This window comes from Meriones unguiculatus, chromosome 10, assembly GCF_030254825.1.
Source record: "Meriones unguiculatus strain TT.TT164.6M chromosome 10, Bangor_MerUng_6.1, whole genome shotgun sequence".
Classification (NCBI taxonomy): domain Eukaryota; kingdom Metazoa; phylum Chordata; class Mammalia; order Rodentia; family Muridae; genus Meriones; species Meriones unguiculatus.
The window spans coordinates 5346810-5364097 of NC_083358.1; the positions used below are offsets into that span (position 1 = coordinate 5346810).

General features: G+C 46.0%; 1 protein-coding gene across 1 annotated transcript in view; it reads right to left on the minus strand.

The window, feature by feature from the left end:
* The window catches only part of Spg7 (SPG7 matrix AAA peptidase subunit, paraplegin), a 32535-nt gene extending 22832 nt beyond the window's left edge, over positions 1–9703 (minus strand). Inside the window, exons 1-4 of the mRNA XM_021631198.2 lie at positions 9468–9703; positions 6767–6869; positions 3060–3149; positions 1314–1555 (exon numbers count right to left, since the gene is read on the minus strand). Of these exons, the coding sequence (XP_021486873.1) occupies positions 1314–1555; positions 3060–3149; positions 6767–6869; positions 9468–9632 (600 nt within the window). The 5' untranslated portion in view covers positions 9633–9703. The remainder of the gene's footprint in view (positions 1–1313; positions 1556–3059; positions 3150–6766; positions 6870–9467) is intronic.
* Positions 9704–17288: the final 7585 nt, after the last annotated feature.

Here is a 17288-nt window from a genome sequence, read left to right on the forward strand (position 1 = left end):
AAGGTCCTGAGTTCAATTCCCAGCAACCACATGGTGGCTCATAACCATCTATAGTGAGATCTAGTACCCTCTTCTGGCATGTAGGCAGAAAACTATATAACCAAATAAATTAAAAAAAAAAAAAAAGAAGAACGGGAAAGTGTCTCTTCTCTTTGGAAAAAAAAAACAACAAAAACAAATAAACAAACAAAAATATGAGGAGATAAAAAAAATTTAGGGTCTGTTGGCTGAGTGTGACAGCACATAACTTTAATGCCAGAACCTGCAAAACCTCTCAGGCACCACCTGCACACGCTGCACCTCGCCCTCTACCTACACAGAAAGGTCCAGGCTAGCCAGGGCTACAGAGTAAAGGTCTGTCTTTAAAAAAGACAGAAACAAAACAGAGTCCTACTGAATCCTATATTCAAATAATTTTAAGGTTTACACAAAAACAATAAGGCAAAGGTGGACAAGAATTCCATCTTTTATTTTATTCTAGCAGCATCTTTGCCAGAATGCTTTTAGGACGTAATGGCATATAACATTGATAACACTGAGGGAGAAATAGGAGAGAGACTTTAGGAGCTGAAGCAGAGGGGGACGTAACTCACCTTCCCTGGCTGTCCTGAGGCCCGTCTCCACAGCTTCAACTGTTAGACACTGACTACTCTCACCCTGGGTTGGGGCCTTTCCCTGCTCTCTGACACCAAGCCTCCTACCTGATCTGACCCTTCCCTACCCCATCTTCCTCCAGGGCTCCCAAGCTAGACTCCTGGTGTGAGCACAATCCCTTATTGTCTTCTCTGAGTCCTTCACCGACTTGTAATTTTGTATATCCCTCAAAGGGCAGACCTGCCTGTGAGGTCGGCAGGCCTCAGATGGAAAGCCCACCCTCTACTGCTGCATCCACCCCTGCCAACCATCCACTTAAGAGCTCCGTCTCAAACTGTTTACAGTAACTCCTTGACACCTCGGCTCTCTTAGACCTTCATGATGGAGACAAAGCCCCTCTCCTCTGACATCTAGCTAGCTTAGCCCAGCACGTCAGATCTGAAGGCAGGCTCACTTCCTTATCCCCCCAGTACCAGGGAGATTCTGCTTAGAGCCAACTGTCGCTTACTGTCACCTCTCTCACTCTGACCCACCGTCAGAGCTCTTTCCTGCCATGCATACCTCTGACTACCCTCCTTCACACCCCACCTTAACAGGCACTGCCCATACCCTGCACACATCTTGCTAAAGACAACCACACAAGCCCAGGACTGAAGGGCTGATTGAAAAGGGGTACTCCCGATTTTCCCAGTCCCTCCCACGTCGTCACCCCAACTCACAGGCCGCCCAAACACCACAGCTCCAGGGTGCAGATAGACTTCCACCACATCGCTCTCAGGCACCACCTGCACACGCTGCACCTCGCCCTTAGCCAGCATCTCGTTGACAAAGTCAGTCCAGGAGATGCTGCCGCCGCTGCTACTGAGGGAGTTCAGCAGGCTCATCACAACAGCAATGATGAACAGGGTGCGCAGCCTCTCTCGATACATCTGGTCTTCTCGCTCCTTCCGTCTCCTCTCCTCTGCACAGATTACAGGGAGGGCCAGGCACATCAGGGGTAAGCCCAGGCACACTCTCAGGTGGGTAGGGGCTCTCTTCTATCTCTCTTCTTAGGAGTGCTCAGCATCGAGGGACAGGGGCTGGGTGAATCCTAAGTTTCTGTCCTTTTTTCAAGGGTTAACCTAGGCCAAGCATGATGGTGTACACCTTTAATCCCAGCACTTGAAGACAGAGGCAGGAGGATCTCTAAGAGTTCAAAGCCATCCTAGTCTACATAGAGAGCTCCAGGACAGCAGGACTACATGTTGTTTGAAGTTCTCAAAAAATAAATAAAAACATAAAAAGAGACTTTAAAAAGTCAGAACAAGGGGCTAGAGAAATGGCTCAGTGGTTAAGAGCACCTGCTGCTCCTCCAGAGGACTGGATTTTCAGTCCCAGCACCCACATGGCAGCTCACAACTGATTTAACTCCAGGGCATCCAACATCTTCACAAAGACATATGTGCAGGCCAAACACCAGTGCCATAATTTTAAAAAATTTAATTAAAATTTAAAATATAAAAAACTACAGAAAGGAAGATTGCTCTGAGGCAGGAGATCAGCATGAGTCCATCGGCTGGTATGATCCGGCACAGTTGTACAGGGCTTGCCTAACTTGATCCCCATAAAACCTGACTTTGTGGTGCACACACCTTTAATCCCAGTGCTGGGGAGGCAGAGGCAGCCAAATCTCTGTGAGGTCAAGTTCTAGGACAGCCAAGGTTACACAGAGAAACCCTGACTTGAAAAACAACAACAAAGACAAAAAACACTTCTTAAGAAACTCTAGCAGAGATGGGTGTGGTGGTGCAAGCCTGTGATCTGAGCATTCTGGGAGGATCGTTGTGAGTTTAAAGCCAGCATGGTCTACAAAATTAGTCCAGGACAGACAAGGCTACACAGAAAAACCCTGTATCAGAAGGAAAAACAGAAACTCTAGCAGTTCAGTTCTAACTTTAATTTCTACAGCCTTCACATTTCTGAATGAGTCCTAATTCCAGAAAAGTGAGACCTAAGATACAAGGGCATTCTTAGATTCCCCAACCGAGGCTGTGAAGTGGGGCAGGGCAGCACTGGCTGGTGAACTGTGGTGATTCTTCTACTGCAAGCCTGCTTTGCACGTGTGCCCTCTCCTCACTGATCTCCTCACACACTCAGGAACAGTGAAATCACTGACCATGTGTACACAGGGCTGGGCTCACCAAGTCCCCACACCCAAGCCTCTGGGTAGACCTAAGGTCTACCCTTTCTGTGCAGACACAGAAACACTGTCTGCCTTCAGACATTCCTGAATGTGACAGAGGGACATAGGTGTCCAGAGGCATCTCTGAGAGGACTCAACAAAGGACTCAACAGTCACAGAAGTAGGGCAGTTCACACAGGGACAGGTGATTAACTGTGCCTCTCTCAGTAGCCTCGCCCTGCTCAGAGGAGAGCACACGGGCGGGAGCAGAGGGAAGGAGCTTCAGAACGTCAGGCAGGCGTACCTTCATCATCTTCAGGAGCCTTGCCTTTAGGCTCACCACCGTCCTTATTCTTCTGCTTCATCCTCGAGGTATTAAAATAATAAGTACTACCTAAGATAAATAAGAAAAGAATTAAGTTTGCAGCTTGCAGAGACACACAAGAAAGCAGTGTGTTCACGAATAATGTTACCACAGAATCTGAAACCTATGCACGAAGCATTGCTGCCTGGGAGACGTTACAGCATCTACTTCTCTCTATCACCTAAACCACTACAGTATTTGCTAACGATAGAGTAATGAACTGTGAATGTATAAAGACAAACATCTTTGCTATTTAAGCTGGATGGCCAGCAGCTGGAAGATGCTTCTCTTCCAAGAGGACAGCAAGATTGGCAGTTTGCAACCACCTGTAACACCAGCTCCTGAAAATCCAATACCCTCTTCTGGCCTCTATAGGCACATGTCCACACATACATACATACATACACAGGCACACACATACACATACACACACACACTGAAAAAAGTTTTAAATCTTAAAAAAAAAAAAAAAGAAAGTAAAATGGGGCTGGAGAGCTGGCTCAGAACTTAAGAGCACTTGTCACTCTTACAAAAGAGCTGGGTTCAGTCCCAGCACCCACATGACTGCGCTCAATCATTCATAACTCCAGTTCCAGGGGATGCATTACACTCTGCTGAATGCCCAGGCAGCAGCCACACATGTGGTGCACACTGACTCGCAGGCAACACTTACACAGGTAAAATAAGTAAAACCTAAAAAATGTGTTTAAGTAAAATAATAAACTGGTTAGTTAGGTGCAGTAGCTCATACCTGTTACTAGCACTCAGAGGGCTGAGGCAGAGGGATCGCCTTAAATATAAGGCCACATGGGCTACAAAGTAAGTTGTACACAATCCTGAGCTACTTGAGAGTGTAAAAAAATAAGTTGTTTTTCTAATTGGCTTATGTGAGGGAATACAAAGCTAGAGAGGATACAGCTCAGTAGTGGAAAACATGCTGAGTATAATTCCTAAAACCACCAAAAAACTAAAATTAAAAACGTTTACAGGCATAAATTTGAAAATAACGTGAGTTTAATAGAGAACAATTTAAACTGCTTTAAGTGAATTTACACACATGAATGACACATAGGGTTTTGGCACCTTTGGTAACCGCAGCAAGCCAGCTGATGCCAAGGACAGGCTGGCAGCAGGTTGCACAGGAAAGGCTTAGGGAAGCTGCATCAGATCAGGGAGAAAAATCAACATGCTAGTGTGTCTTTTCTCTGAGCTTGAGGCCAGCCTGGTCGCCAAAACAAGTTCCAGGACAGACAGGACTATACAATGAAATCTGTTTTAAAATAAATAAATAAGGAAGCAAGCAAATAAATAAACAAAATTTTAATTAATTAAAAAGTACTTTTATCAAAAAAAATACTTTTATCCATTTGGGTGTTTTGCCCGCTTCTATGTGTATCATGTACACGCCTGATCCTGGGGAACTCAGTCACAGATTGTTGTGAGCTGCCTGACTGTGGGTGTTGGGAAGTGAACTCAGGTTATCTGGAAGAGCAGTAAGTGTTCTTAACCTATCAGCCACACTTGGAGACCCAGGTCTAACTTTCATCATATAAACATTAACAGACTTGACAGGTGTGAGACACCTGTATCCCCAGCACTGGGAGGCAGAGGTGGGCGGATCTTTGTGAGTTCCAGGCCAGCCTGGTTTACAAAGCAAGTCCAGGACAGCCAGGGCTACACAGAGAAACCCTATCTCAAAAAATAAAATAAAATAAAAATAAACAAACAAACAAGAGTAACAGGCTCAAAAGCAAAAGCACCTTCATTTCCATAAGAACCCAACACTGAGTTTTGGACAACTGAGTGTGGAAAGAAATTCCAATGAAATCGAGTAGATAAGCCCAGTGCCAACACAGGCTGATTCCTTCAAACTAGGATGGAAGCATTCCACTGTCCCCCGGTCCAATTGTGTGACAAAGAAGTGAAATTATGGCATCAACCCTGAATGTCCTCTGAGCTAGAGCACAGGGGCTATAGAATTTTAATCCCAGTACTTGGGAGGCAGAGACTTGGGAGGCAGAGACAAAGTGTGAGTTTGAGGCCAGGCTGTTATTACAGAGTGAGTTCCAGGACTACACAGACAAATCCTGCCTCAAATTAAATAAATAAATAAATAAACAAACAAGTAGGAACAACAGCAAACAACAAAAACAACAAAGAAATATAACTTAATGGGTTTTGTTCTTGTCTGTTTTAGATTTATTTAAGTTTGAGGCCAGCCTGATCTACAAAGCGGCCAAGGCTACACAGGGAAACCCTGTGTGAGTCTTTTGCCTACATGTACATCTGTGTGCAGCTTCTGCAGCACTCGTGAAGGCCAGAAGAAGGGTCAGGTTGTCTGAAACAGGCATTACATCATGAGTTGTCCCGTGGGTTCCGAGAACCAAACCTGCATCTTCTGGACAAACACTTATTGCTCTTAACTGCTGAGCCATCTCACTAGTCCACACTACTTACATTTTTAGATGAGGGCTAATAAGATGGCTCAATAGGCAAAGATACTTGCTGCCAAGCCTGATGACCTGAATTTGATTCCTAAAACCCACATGGTAAAAGAGATGCCTATGTGCGCGCATACACACACACACACACACACACACACACACACATACATCCCATACCCAGCTAAACAGAACAAAATGAACAAAAATAAGTTTAGGGCTGGTAGCACATTCCTGTAATCCCAACACTTGGAGGGTGAAGATAGGAGGACTGTAAATTCAAAGCCAGTCTGAACTACAAATCAATGTCTTGTCTCAATAACAAACAAACCCACCGTAAGTAGTGGCATATGCCTGTAATCTTACCACTGGGAAGGTGAAGGCAGGATGATCAAGGACTGTTCAGACTCCCTATCTATCAACTTCATTTCAGATTATGCAAAGACTAACATGGCTCACAACAGAAAGATTGGAATGAAAACACAGCTTAGCTGGTGGAGTACTCGCCCAGCATGCAAAGTCTTGAGTTCAATCCCTATCATCATGTAACACTGAACATACTGGCACATACTGGCACAGTGCTGGCAATCTCAGCACTGAAGAGGGTCACAAGTTCAGGGGTTTTGTTTTTTTAAAGAATCCAACATAATCTTAGTGGCTGTTCTTGGCTTTCTGGTCAGCAGCAAACTAGCAACATTCTCCCAATGGTCCCTCATCAAGTGGAAAGGAGACTACATTCTTTTTTTTATTTTTTTTGGTCTTTTTTGTTGTTGTTATTTTGTCTTTTTTTTTTTTTTTTTTTCCAGAGCTGAGGACTGAACCCAGGGCCTTGTGCTTGCTAGACAAGTGCTCTACCACTGAGCTAAATCCCCAGCCCCTAGGAGACTACATTCTTAGATTTAATCAGTGTATTACAGACTGGGCTGGCAGATTTTGCTACACACCTAGGCCATAAAGCACAGCCTGCTCCTAGGCTATGTACTGAACACCACACTAAGTGCTGGGGTTTCGGGCAATGGAACTCTTTTTTTGGTGGTGGGAAGCAGGATTTCACTAGCTGATTCTGGCTGGCCTCCGACTGGCACCCCGTCTCAGTGCTGGGATTACAGGCATACAAGAGCATGCTCCTCCTCCATTATACTCTTACAGGACTACAGTAAAATACGTGTCCACCACTAAAGGAACATGCAATGCACAGATACACACCTGATAGCTGCCACAGGCTGACTGCATTTGGAACTATATGCTGTGTCAGTAACAATCCAGTAACACCTTCAAGGCTAGGGGTCAGTATTCGAGATAGCAAGCTCTGTAAAAAGAAAAAGACTGAGGTAACACTAAAACCACACACCAAAACAAGGGCTTGGGGTATGGGGCATTGCCTAGCATACAGAAAGCTATGGATTTCAACTCCAGTACCCCGTAAGACTGAGTATAGTGGTACATGTAATCCTAGTGCTTGGGAGGTAGGTGCAGGAGCTTCAAAAGCTCAAGGTTACCTTTAACTATACACATTTAGGACCACTCATGTTAAGTGGGTTTTTTTTTAATTTATTTATATTTTTATAAATTACAGTTTATTTACTTTGTATCCCTGCCGTAGCCCCCTCCGTTTTTGTTTTTCCCCCCTTTGTTTATTTGTGAGACAGAGTCTGGCCTCAGATTTAGTGATCCTCCTGTATCAGCTTTCCAAACGTGTACCACCAGCCCAGAGAGCTTTAGAATTCTGTGTGCTCTAGGGGCTGGAGAGATGGCACAGAGGTTAAGAGCACTGGCTGTTCTTCTAGATGTCCTGAGTTCAATTCCCAGCAATCACATGGTGGCTCACAAACATCTGTAATAATATCTGGTGTCTGCAAGTGTACATGCAGATATAACATTGTATATATAACAAATAAATCATTAAAAAAAAAAAAAGAAAGCTGTGTGCTCTACAGTTGGGTTAGCCTTTTATGTTGTTTGCCCTGACAAGACAAGAGTCTTACTATGTAGCCCTGGCTTGCCTGGCATGGAACTTTGTATGTAGATCAAGCTGGCCTTGAACTTTTAGAGATCTGCCTGCCTCTGCTCCTGAGTACTGTGATTAAAGATGCTCATCACTGACCCATTAATCTTCAAATGTTAAGAATAGTCCGATTTAACATTTTTCTGCTTCATGGTAAGAAGCAGAAAGTGAAGGCTAAGAACTGGAACCTCATTATTAGGGGGAAGGCTTTCTCTATCTCCAGGAACAATCTTCCCACTGTCATCAAATGGGTCATACTGGTGCTGAGTATATTGTGAAGTCCACTATTCATGTCTTCACTACCATGGAGAAACCTGAGGCCCACCTGACAGGTGGAGTCCGGTCAACATCCTTGCCCCTTTTGCTGAAGATACTACATTTGTGATGGTTGTCAAGTCCCTCAAGAACATCAGTCTCCTACACCACCAACTGCTTGGCCTGATGTCCTGAAGGGACTCATAACTGCAACCCATGCCATCACTACTACATGGCCTCTCCGGGAAACCAGCATGATCGAAATGGAATTGCCCCAAATATCACCTTTGCATGTACTGGCATTGCCAAGGCTGTGGGCAAGGTCAACCCAGAGTTAAACAGGAGGGAAGCTTTCTGGCCTGGCTCCTGAATATATCCATCCACTCTCAGTGTCTGCCCTACCACCTTGGAGAAAGCTGCCAAACAGTTTAACACCAAGAAGGTGGTAAAGCAAGCATCAGAGGTAGCCTCAAGGGTGTCCTGGGCTACACTGCAGATCCAGGGGTCTCCTGAGACTGTGCTGGTGACACTCACTCTTCCACCTTTAATACCCGGGGCTGTTACTCCACTCAACTATTATTTTGTCAAATTCATTTACTGGCACAGTGATTCTGCCTACAGCAACAGTGGTGGACCTCATGGTCTACCCTGCCTTCAGGGACTAACAATCCTGGACCACCCATTCCAACAGGAGCACAAGAGGAAGAGGGAGGGGCTCTACTCAGGTGCCCTATCAAACATATGGAGAATCTGCCCCTCATCAGAGTTCCCATCCTATTCCTGCCTCCCAAGAAGGGGAGGAGCCTGGGAGGCTCTCCATCAATAAATTCCACGCTGTCAGCCAAAAAACAAACACGAAGAAACACCAAAAGCCAGTAACTTTCAACCAGACTGTGGACCACACCGCGACCAGTTTCAGTCTCCAACTCACAATCTCCCTGTCCTCGGACTCCCCAGTATATGCTCAAATTGCAGGTGTGCACTTCCTACACTGCTCTGAAATGTGACTCTTTGGAAGTTTTAAAATGACATCAAAACCTCATCAGGCTGAGATGAGAGGCCTGAAGGCACCCACAGCCTTCGCATCAGGAGCTCAAGGAATGTCTAACTACACTACATCTGTAGCTATGGTTTTTTGCTCATGCAAAAAGCTTTCCACTGCTCTAAGCAACAAGTACTTTTCCGAAAGCACTGGAATTCATCCTAATGGAAGTGGTACAGTTGAGCCAACTGTTATGCTTTGCCCGTCACTATTGGAATCATTCAGGTACGGTGGCCCACACCTAACAAACTCAGCGATTTTGGAACGGGAGTTCAAGAGCTGCTTTGGCTACACAGTGAGTCCCAGGCTCCATGAAATCCTGCCTCAAAAACTAAAACAGAAAGAAAAAGAAAAGCTGGTGACTAGGATTCAGTTTTAAACCGCCAGGGGCTGAGGTACAACACGTTTCCCACACACACACTGGGGCTGCAAGAACCACCCTCGGCAGATGCTGCCGCACGCCCGGGCGAGCCCACATCGGCCCTCCGGTACACGCCGTCCCGCAGGCCTGGCAGAAGCCTCGCGGAAGAGGACAGTGCGGGCGCATGTCCGATCCGCGCGGACCTGCGACACCCGCCGCCAACGCGGGGCCCGGAGCCGGTTACCTGCGGCGCTCGGCCCACCGGAGTCCCGCGGACCATGTACAGCCGCCTGCTCGTAGGCCCGGACGGGACGCCAGGACCCTTGCCCGACAGTAGGCCCCATAACCGTCTGGGCCCAGGCTCCGGGCCTTGGCGGAGCCCGCGCAGCAGCAGCAACGCGGCCGCCATGGTGCCGGGAGCGGCGCCTGCGCAGCGCGGCTCCGGGCGCCCTAACGGACAGGCTTGGGCGGCCTCCCTGGCGCCTGCGCGCTGGAGAAGCCCGGGCACGCTGCGCGGCGCCTGCGCGCTCAGGATCTTCCGGTCTCCGCAAGGTTAGCTGCAGAACCTGGAGTGTCAGCAGGGTGCGCAGCGCGAACGCTAGCTAGCAATTCCCGCGGCCCGCGGGTTCCCGGAGAGACAGGCTGTAGCTACCCGGTATTTTTCTCGCCTCTGTTTTATTTCAAGTTCAAGCTGCGGCTTTCAGTGCTTGGCAAGTGAATACATGAATCGGTTTTAATATGCATCTTTGTGGTGTGAGTTTGGTGGTTCCTGTTGGCCACTTTCTGTCCTTAATTTATTTATTTAGTGAGACAGGGTTTATCAGTGTAGTCCTGGCTATCTGTCTCTGTAGGCACTCTGACCTCGAACTCGCAGAGCCTCCTGGTTTTTTGTTTGTTTTAAAACTCAGCTTCCCGAGTGCTGGCCCGACCAGCACGAGGCACTAGATCCAGTTTTTTTTTTTTTTTCTTAACACCACAGGTCCTGAGGATGCTCCTGCCTGGCTATCAAAGCGATTTGGGAGTCCACAGTGTGTGAGACGACTGTGTAGCAGCTACAGAACAGGAAACCTGTGATCCCCATCTTACAGAGGAGGGAGGGAACTCTTCAAGTCCAAAGTAGAGGGGTTGGAGAGATGTCTCAGCCGTTAAGAGCACTGGCTGTTTTTCCAGAGGATCCACTTCAGTTCCCAGTACCCACAGGGCAGCTCACAACTTCTGTAACTCCACGTCCACTCCACTTTCACCTCCACACAGACATAATGCAAGCAAAACACTAATGCGCATAAAATCAAGATAAATAAGTCATTTAAATTCAGGAGTGGACTATTCAAATGGAGACTGGTCAGTCACTGGAGAGGACTAAAGAGCAGGCTCAAGCCCACTAAGTTAGGAAGGGGATTGTTTTCTTTCCTCTCAGGAAAGAATGAATTCAAACTGCAGCAGGAAGGTCAGCTGAGGAGGAAGATATTTTTGAAAAAGTAAGCACTTTGTGGCTCCAGTGGAGGGAAATTATTCTACAGATCTTCAATGTAGTTGGGGTTGGGACGTTAGCTTAGCAGTTAAGAGCACTGGCTCTTCCAGAGGCCTCCAAAGCGATTCCCAGCAATCACATGGTGTATCATAACCACCTGTAACTCCAGGCCTCTCCAGATCTAGGCAAGCCTGGTCTACAGAGTGAGTTCCAGGACATCCAGGGCTACACCGAGAAACCCTGTCTCAAAAAAAAAAAAAAAAAAAAAAAAAACTAATTCATGTAGATAACTATCTCTATACTAGTTTGTTTTCTTCTGGAGGAGGGCTGACTCACTTCTGGAAGTAATTTCCAACTCTAGTGATTGACCATGGCTCTTAGCCAGGCTAATATAAGGCCTAGGCAACACAGAAGTTCATTTCACTACTCATGGGAAATGAGACACTATTAAGAGTGAAACTGGTTTAGAAGGTAGAGGCAGGAAAAGCAAGAGTTCAGTAGTTTTCATTAGTTGCTGTGTTGCGAATTTGAGACCAGCCTGGGTTTAGTAATTGAGAGAACCTGTCTCAAAAGGCAGGGGGGGGGAGAGAAATGGTGGTTTAGTGTTAGGAGCTATACTGTTCTTTCAAAGGCCCTGAGTTTGGTTCCTGTCATCCATGTCACGCAGCTCACAACCACAGCATTGGGAATCTGATGACCTTTTCTGTCCTTCATGAGCACTGCACGAAGGTGCACAAACCTACACTTGAGACGGGGTTTCTCTGTGTAGCCTTGGCTGTCCTGAAATTCACTCTGTAGACCAGGCTGGCCTTGAACTCACAGAGATCCGCCTGGGTCTGCTTCCCTGAGTGCTGGGCTTAAAGGCATGCGCCACCACTGCCTGGCACACCATTTTTTTTTCAAGTCTTCCATCCAAAAAAAATTGTTTTATATGAAAGAAGTTTATTGGATGGGGAGGGAGAGAGATAGAGAGACATGATAGGGGGAGGGGAGAAAGGAGAGAGTAGGAGGTAAGAGCAAGAGAGCAAGAGTTCCATCCAAAAATTTTAAATGTAATCTCTCCTCTCCCCTCCTCTCTCTCTCACACACACAAGATACAGAGACATAATTTTAGAATATCTTTTATAATGCCCAGAAAAGATTTCCTGCCTCTCCCCTCCTTTATGGCCATTATAAATGATTGTGGGTTTGTGCCCCTGAGTGCAGTGCTCATGGGTGTAGTCTACCCCACGCCTCCCCAGATCCCGTAGCATCAGTGAACCACTGATACAGTTGTCTCTGTGGGCTGTGTCTGTGATCAGATTTAGGGCCTTGTTAATTATGGCCATGTTCACTCAGGAGCTCCCGGCACCCCAAGCTCTGTAACATTTGGCTCTGACAGTTTATTGGAGGCAGAAGGGAAGGCTTGCTGTCCCCCTGCCCCCCTTGGACAGCTGCCATGCTAGGCCGGGACAGGGTCACTACTATTCACTCAGAGGGACTTCTACTGAAGTGTGAGTCTATGCTAGTCGAGGGCTTGGTAGCTTAATTGCTCAAAGCACACTAAATGCACGTGCTTCAGCAGTGAAGTTACGGTGCTCTGTGTTCCATTCTGTGTTTTTCTGCACTGTCTTTGTCTATAACATAAATTATTAATAACATTTCTTAGTGCTGACTAGTGCTGGCTCCATGTCAAACAAATCTCTGAAGCAAATAAATAAGAATTATCTTACTATGTAGCCCTAGCTGGTCTCAGACCTCACAGAGCTCTACCTGCCTCTGCATCCTGAGTGCTGGGTTAAAGATGTGTGCCACTGTACCAAGTAGAAGTAAAATTTTGTCATTTAATTTTATGTGTATGAGTGTTTTTTACCTGCATGTGTGTAAGTCTAATGTGCATGTCTGGTGCCCTCAAAGGTCAGAAAAGAACATTGGATCCCCTGGAACTAGAGTTATAGATGGTTGTGAACCATTGTGTGTGTTGGGAATCAACCTGGATCCTTGGCAAAAGCAACAAGTAATGATAGTAGAGCCTCCTCTCCAGCCTGGTAAATACTTAAAAAAAAAAAAAAGATTTATTTTATTTATTTATTACATATATGCCAGAAGAGGGCGCCAGATCTCATTATAGATGGTTGTGAGCCCCCATGTGGTTGCTGGGAATTGAACTCAGGACCTCTAAAAGAACAACCAGTGCTCTTAACATCTGAGGATGTTTTGCCTGAATGTAAGCATGTGCACCTAGTGTGTACCTGTTGCCTTAGGAGACCAGAAACCCTGGGACTGGAGTTACAGATGGTTGTGAGCTGCCATGTGGCTGCTGGGAGTTAAACCCAAGTCCTCTGGAAGAGTAGCTGGTACTCTTAACCACTGAGAAATCTCCCTAGCATTTGAAGTAAAAAATGTCTGCATTTAACAGATTTATAAAATATTAAAAGCACACTGCCCAAGATCACTCTTAAGACCAGAGTAAAGGCTCACAATTGTAATCCCAGCATCCGAGCCCTCAGGAGGTTGATACAGGAGTGCTATCACATGAGCGGGGCCATCTTGGGCTACATGGTGAGAGCCTGTCTCAAGAGTAATAAATAAAAAATAAAACAATTTAAGAGCAAACACAGACTAGGAGAAAGAGGCAGCGAGTAGAGAGCTTGATGGGGAAGGGCAAGCCTTACATCTGAGTTCCATCTCAGAACCCATGGAAAACTCCACACACACTGGCACACACTTGTCATCCCAGACTCCTACCCTGAGACAGGAAGTAGAGACAGGATGATCACCTGGAACAAGGCTTCCTGGAAATCTAGAAGCCCAGAAGTCCGTGGCTCAGCCAGCCTGGAAGAGGCATCTCAGTGGCAGAAACAAGAATGATTCTGTCTCAGAAACATGGAAGACCTGGGGCTGGAGGGATGGCTTGGGGGTTAAGAGCACTGGCTGTTTGTTTGTTTTTGTTTTTCAGAAGACCAGGGTTCATTGGCAGCACCCACACAGCAGCTCTCAGCTATCTGTAACTCCAGTTCCAGGGCATGGAATGCAATCCTTCAGGCCTCCGTTAGCAGCAGGCATACATGTGGTACACAGACACACATACAAGGAAACACACGTACACATAAAGTAATTTAAGAAAAATAGCACATGCAGAAGGAGAGAACTCACTCACAAAAACAAACACACAGGTACATAGGTCAGTGTGACTGCCTGGCCTGCACCCACCCCATGCAGTACAGTCTACAAGATCACAGGTGTGGCACATGTCTTTTTCCTTACTCCTGGGAGGCAGTAAATGTCCTCCTGAGTAGCCTGCAGCTCTCTGGTAGCTAGTGCTTATCAGCTTTTCCTGGTTGTTGTTGTTTTAATTTTTTTTTTTTTTTTAATTTTTTGAGGCAGGGTTTCTGTGTAGCCCTGGCTGTCCTGGAACTCACTCTGTAGACCAGGCTGGTCTACTCACAGAGGTGCCTGCCTCTGCCTCCCAAGTGCTGGGACCAAAGGTGTGCGCCACCACCCAGCACTATCAGCCTATCAGCTTCTCAACACTGAAGAAATGTTCTATTGGTTGAGCAGAGAGTAGCTCCTAGGCTCAAAACAACTATCACTTATTTTTACTACTGATTGCTTTTCCTGTTCTTTCTCTTAATCTTCCGTCACAATCATTTCATCCTGTTTTTCCTTCTGCTATATAGACATATGATTTTTCTTTCTTTTTTGTTTTATTTATTTATTTTGTTTTATTTTATTTTTATTTTTGAATCAGGGTCTCTCTGTGTCCTAGAATTGCTCAGTAGACCAGGATAGCCTCAAACTCATAGAGATCCACCTGCCTCTGTCTGGGATTAAATTGAGCACCACTACACTCAGTATATATGGTTTTATTACATTTACATTTAGTGTGTGTGTGTGTGTGTGTGTGTGTATTGTGCACACATGCCACAGCACCTGTGTGGAAGTCAGAGAATAACTTGGTGAGGGTTACTTCTCTCCTTTCACCATGTGGGTACCAAGGATCAAACTTTAGTAACCAGCTTTCACCAGCTGGGCCATCTTGCTGTCCATCTTCCACGAGGCTCAGTGGTTGGACTCCTGTGGCTCTTCCCGAGGACCCAGGTTGCTGTCTGGCCTCTGCCTGACTATTGAGTCATACCCACCACCAGAAGGTGGCAAGAAAGCAGCCACTGGAACCTGTTAGCCAATGGCCCTGAGCAAGTTATTAACTTGTGAGCCTCAATTTTCTCATCAGTAAAATGGGCATAATAATTATCTGCAAAGCCAGGCTAATGCCAGCCTTGGATTTCCCACACAGTAGTTATGAAGATAAAATGCAGTAAATGCATATGAAAGCAACTTGTGAACCAGAAAGCTGTTTACACTGGTAGTTATTACTCAGCTGTCGTGAGAAATAAGTGCCTGGGAAAGAGGCTATTGACTCTCCTTAAAAAAATTTTTTTTTTTATTATAGTGTGTTCAAATGGAAGCATGTGTGTGTGAATGTGTGGCCTTTGGGAGTTGGTTCTCTCCTTTCCCTGTGTCTCTCCACGTTTCCTTCCTTTCTCAGCCTGCACTTCAGCCTACCACCTGCAAGCATGCTGGCTTTGCCATCTCCATGACCAAGTCCTTCCTCATCTTTATTATTTCTGTGCTGCTTCTGTTACTCACATGGACTTCCTCATATCCTTCCTGAGCCTGCCGGCCCTGTACACCAGGACAGTTTGGCATGCTCCCCTTACTGCCTTGTTCTCAGGGTCTGAGACAGGCAGCTGTGTCTTAGGGGTCCTCACCCTGATATCAGACACTCAGGGGTGATCTCCTGAGGAGGAAGCAAGTCTGTCTCCACTCTAGACTCTTGAACTAGCTCCTTTTTGTTTTCAGACAGGGTTTCTTTGTGTAGCCCTGGTTGTCCTGGAACTTCCTCTGTAGACCAGGCTGGCCCCGAACTCAAAGATCCATCTGCCTATACTTCCTGAGCACTGGGATTAAAGATGTGTGCCACCACCGCTTGGCAAACTCCCTACTCTTAATCCAGCCTGACACAGAGGGCTGCTGTGGGGGATCAGACAAGCTGCTTTTAAATCCTTCATTGTCTCATCTGCCAAACAGGAATAGCTTCAACTCACTCTGGAAACAAAAGATGAACTTTGAGTCTTTTTTGGCTTTTCTTTTTTCTTTTTTTTTTTTTATTAATTACACTTTATTCACTTTGTATCCCCCTCATAAGCCCCTCCCTCCTCCCTTCCTGATCCCCCCCTCCCTCCCCTTTTTTGGTTTTTCAATCTAGACTTCTTTGGGCTTGGTGATGTGTATCTATAATCCCAGTATTTGGGACATAGAGGCAGTAAGATGAGGAGTTTAAAATCATCTCTGGCTATGCAGAGTTTAAGGGCAGCCTGGGCTGCATGAGATGAAACCCTGTCTCAAAGCAAAGCAAAATAACAACAAAACCCACAAGATCTAGGCTTCCTTATGAATATTTAAGCAAGTAACCACTTCAAGTTCAGCTTACCTTCTAGACTTTTATGTTTTTAGACTGGGTCTGTCTGACTCTCTCCTCCCTTCGCCTACTTTCTCTAAGTAGCCCTGGCTGTCCTGGAACTCACTATGTTATGCCTACTAAGCTGGCATGGATCTCCCAGAGATCTGCCCGCCTCTGCCTCTGCCTCTGCCTCCTGAGTGCTGGGACTAAAGGTTGCACCACCATACCTGACTCTAGTCTTTTTTTAAAAGCATGGTTGCCTTCTCATTCACCCTCAACCCTGAAGCCCATGGACTGTGGCATAGTTTGATCCTCGTATCCACAGTCATCTAGTCGCAGGGTTCAGCCTACTGAAGCAAAGTCAGACAGATCAAAACCATATATTTACCTAACATTAGTGTATCACCTGAATTTTGCAGATTGTTGAATAAACAGATTCATATCTGTGGTTTTGGAGAGACTTTGTTTTTTAGCTAAAGATTGTCTTAAGAGTTAATCTCTTTGGGAGGAGGAGAGGGGAAACTGTGCTCGGGATGTAATATATGAGAGAATAAAAAAAAATTACTCATACAAAGGTAAATGTGAGCTATAAACATCAGACACTTCTCTTTGGAATTCTGTGCAAAAGATGTGTATACTTAAAAATAGAACTACTCTCTTCCTCTGCCCCCTCCCTGTCTCTGAGGAGACAGGATTTCCTATAGACTTGAAGCAGTGCTCCTGCTTCAGCCATCCTAACTGTTGGGATTTCCAGACATGTCCCATCATGCCTGACCCTTTATTGTTTTGTTTTGAAACTAGGTCTCACTGTGAAGCTCAGTTTGGTCCTCCTGTTTCAGCTTCCTGGGTGCTAAGATTACAGGTGTGCACTAGGATTACAGGGGTGTGCCAAATTTAAGTTTGCTATTTACCTGCCTGAAATCGCCCTGTCTGAATTCAGTGTCCACTGAGGGGCCAACACTGGCCACGTGTCTTGTATCCTTTCTCAGTGTTGCTGTAGATGGGTCAGTTACTGGCAAAAAAGGATCAGCTCTGAGTGTTCAGTGCGCAGCCTGTGTGACTGAGCAGCTGCTTTGCTCTCTCTCCGTTCCAGGAGCACTTGATAGGAGGAGTAAAATATCTGAAGGAGGAAAGGGTATGTTTGTCAGTGT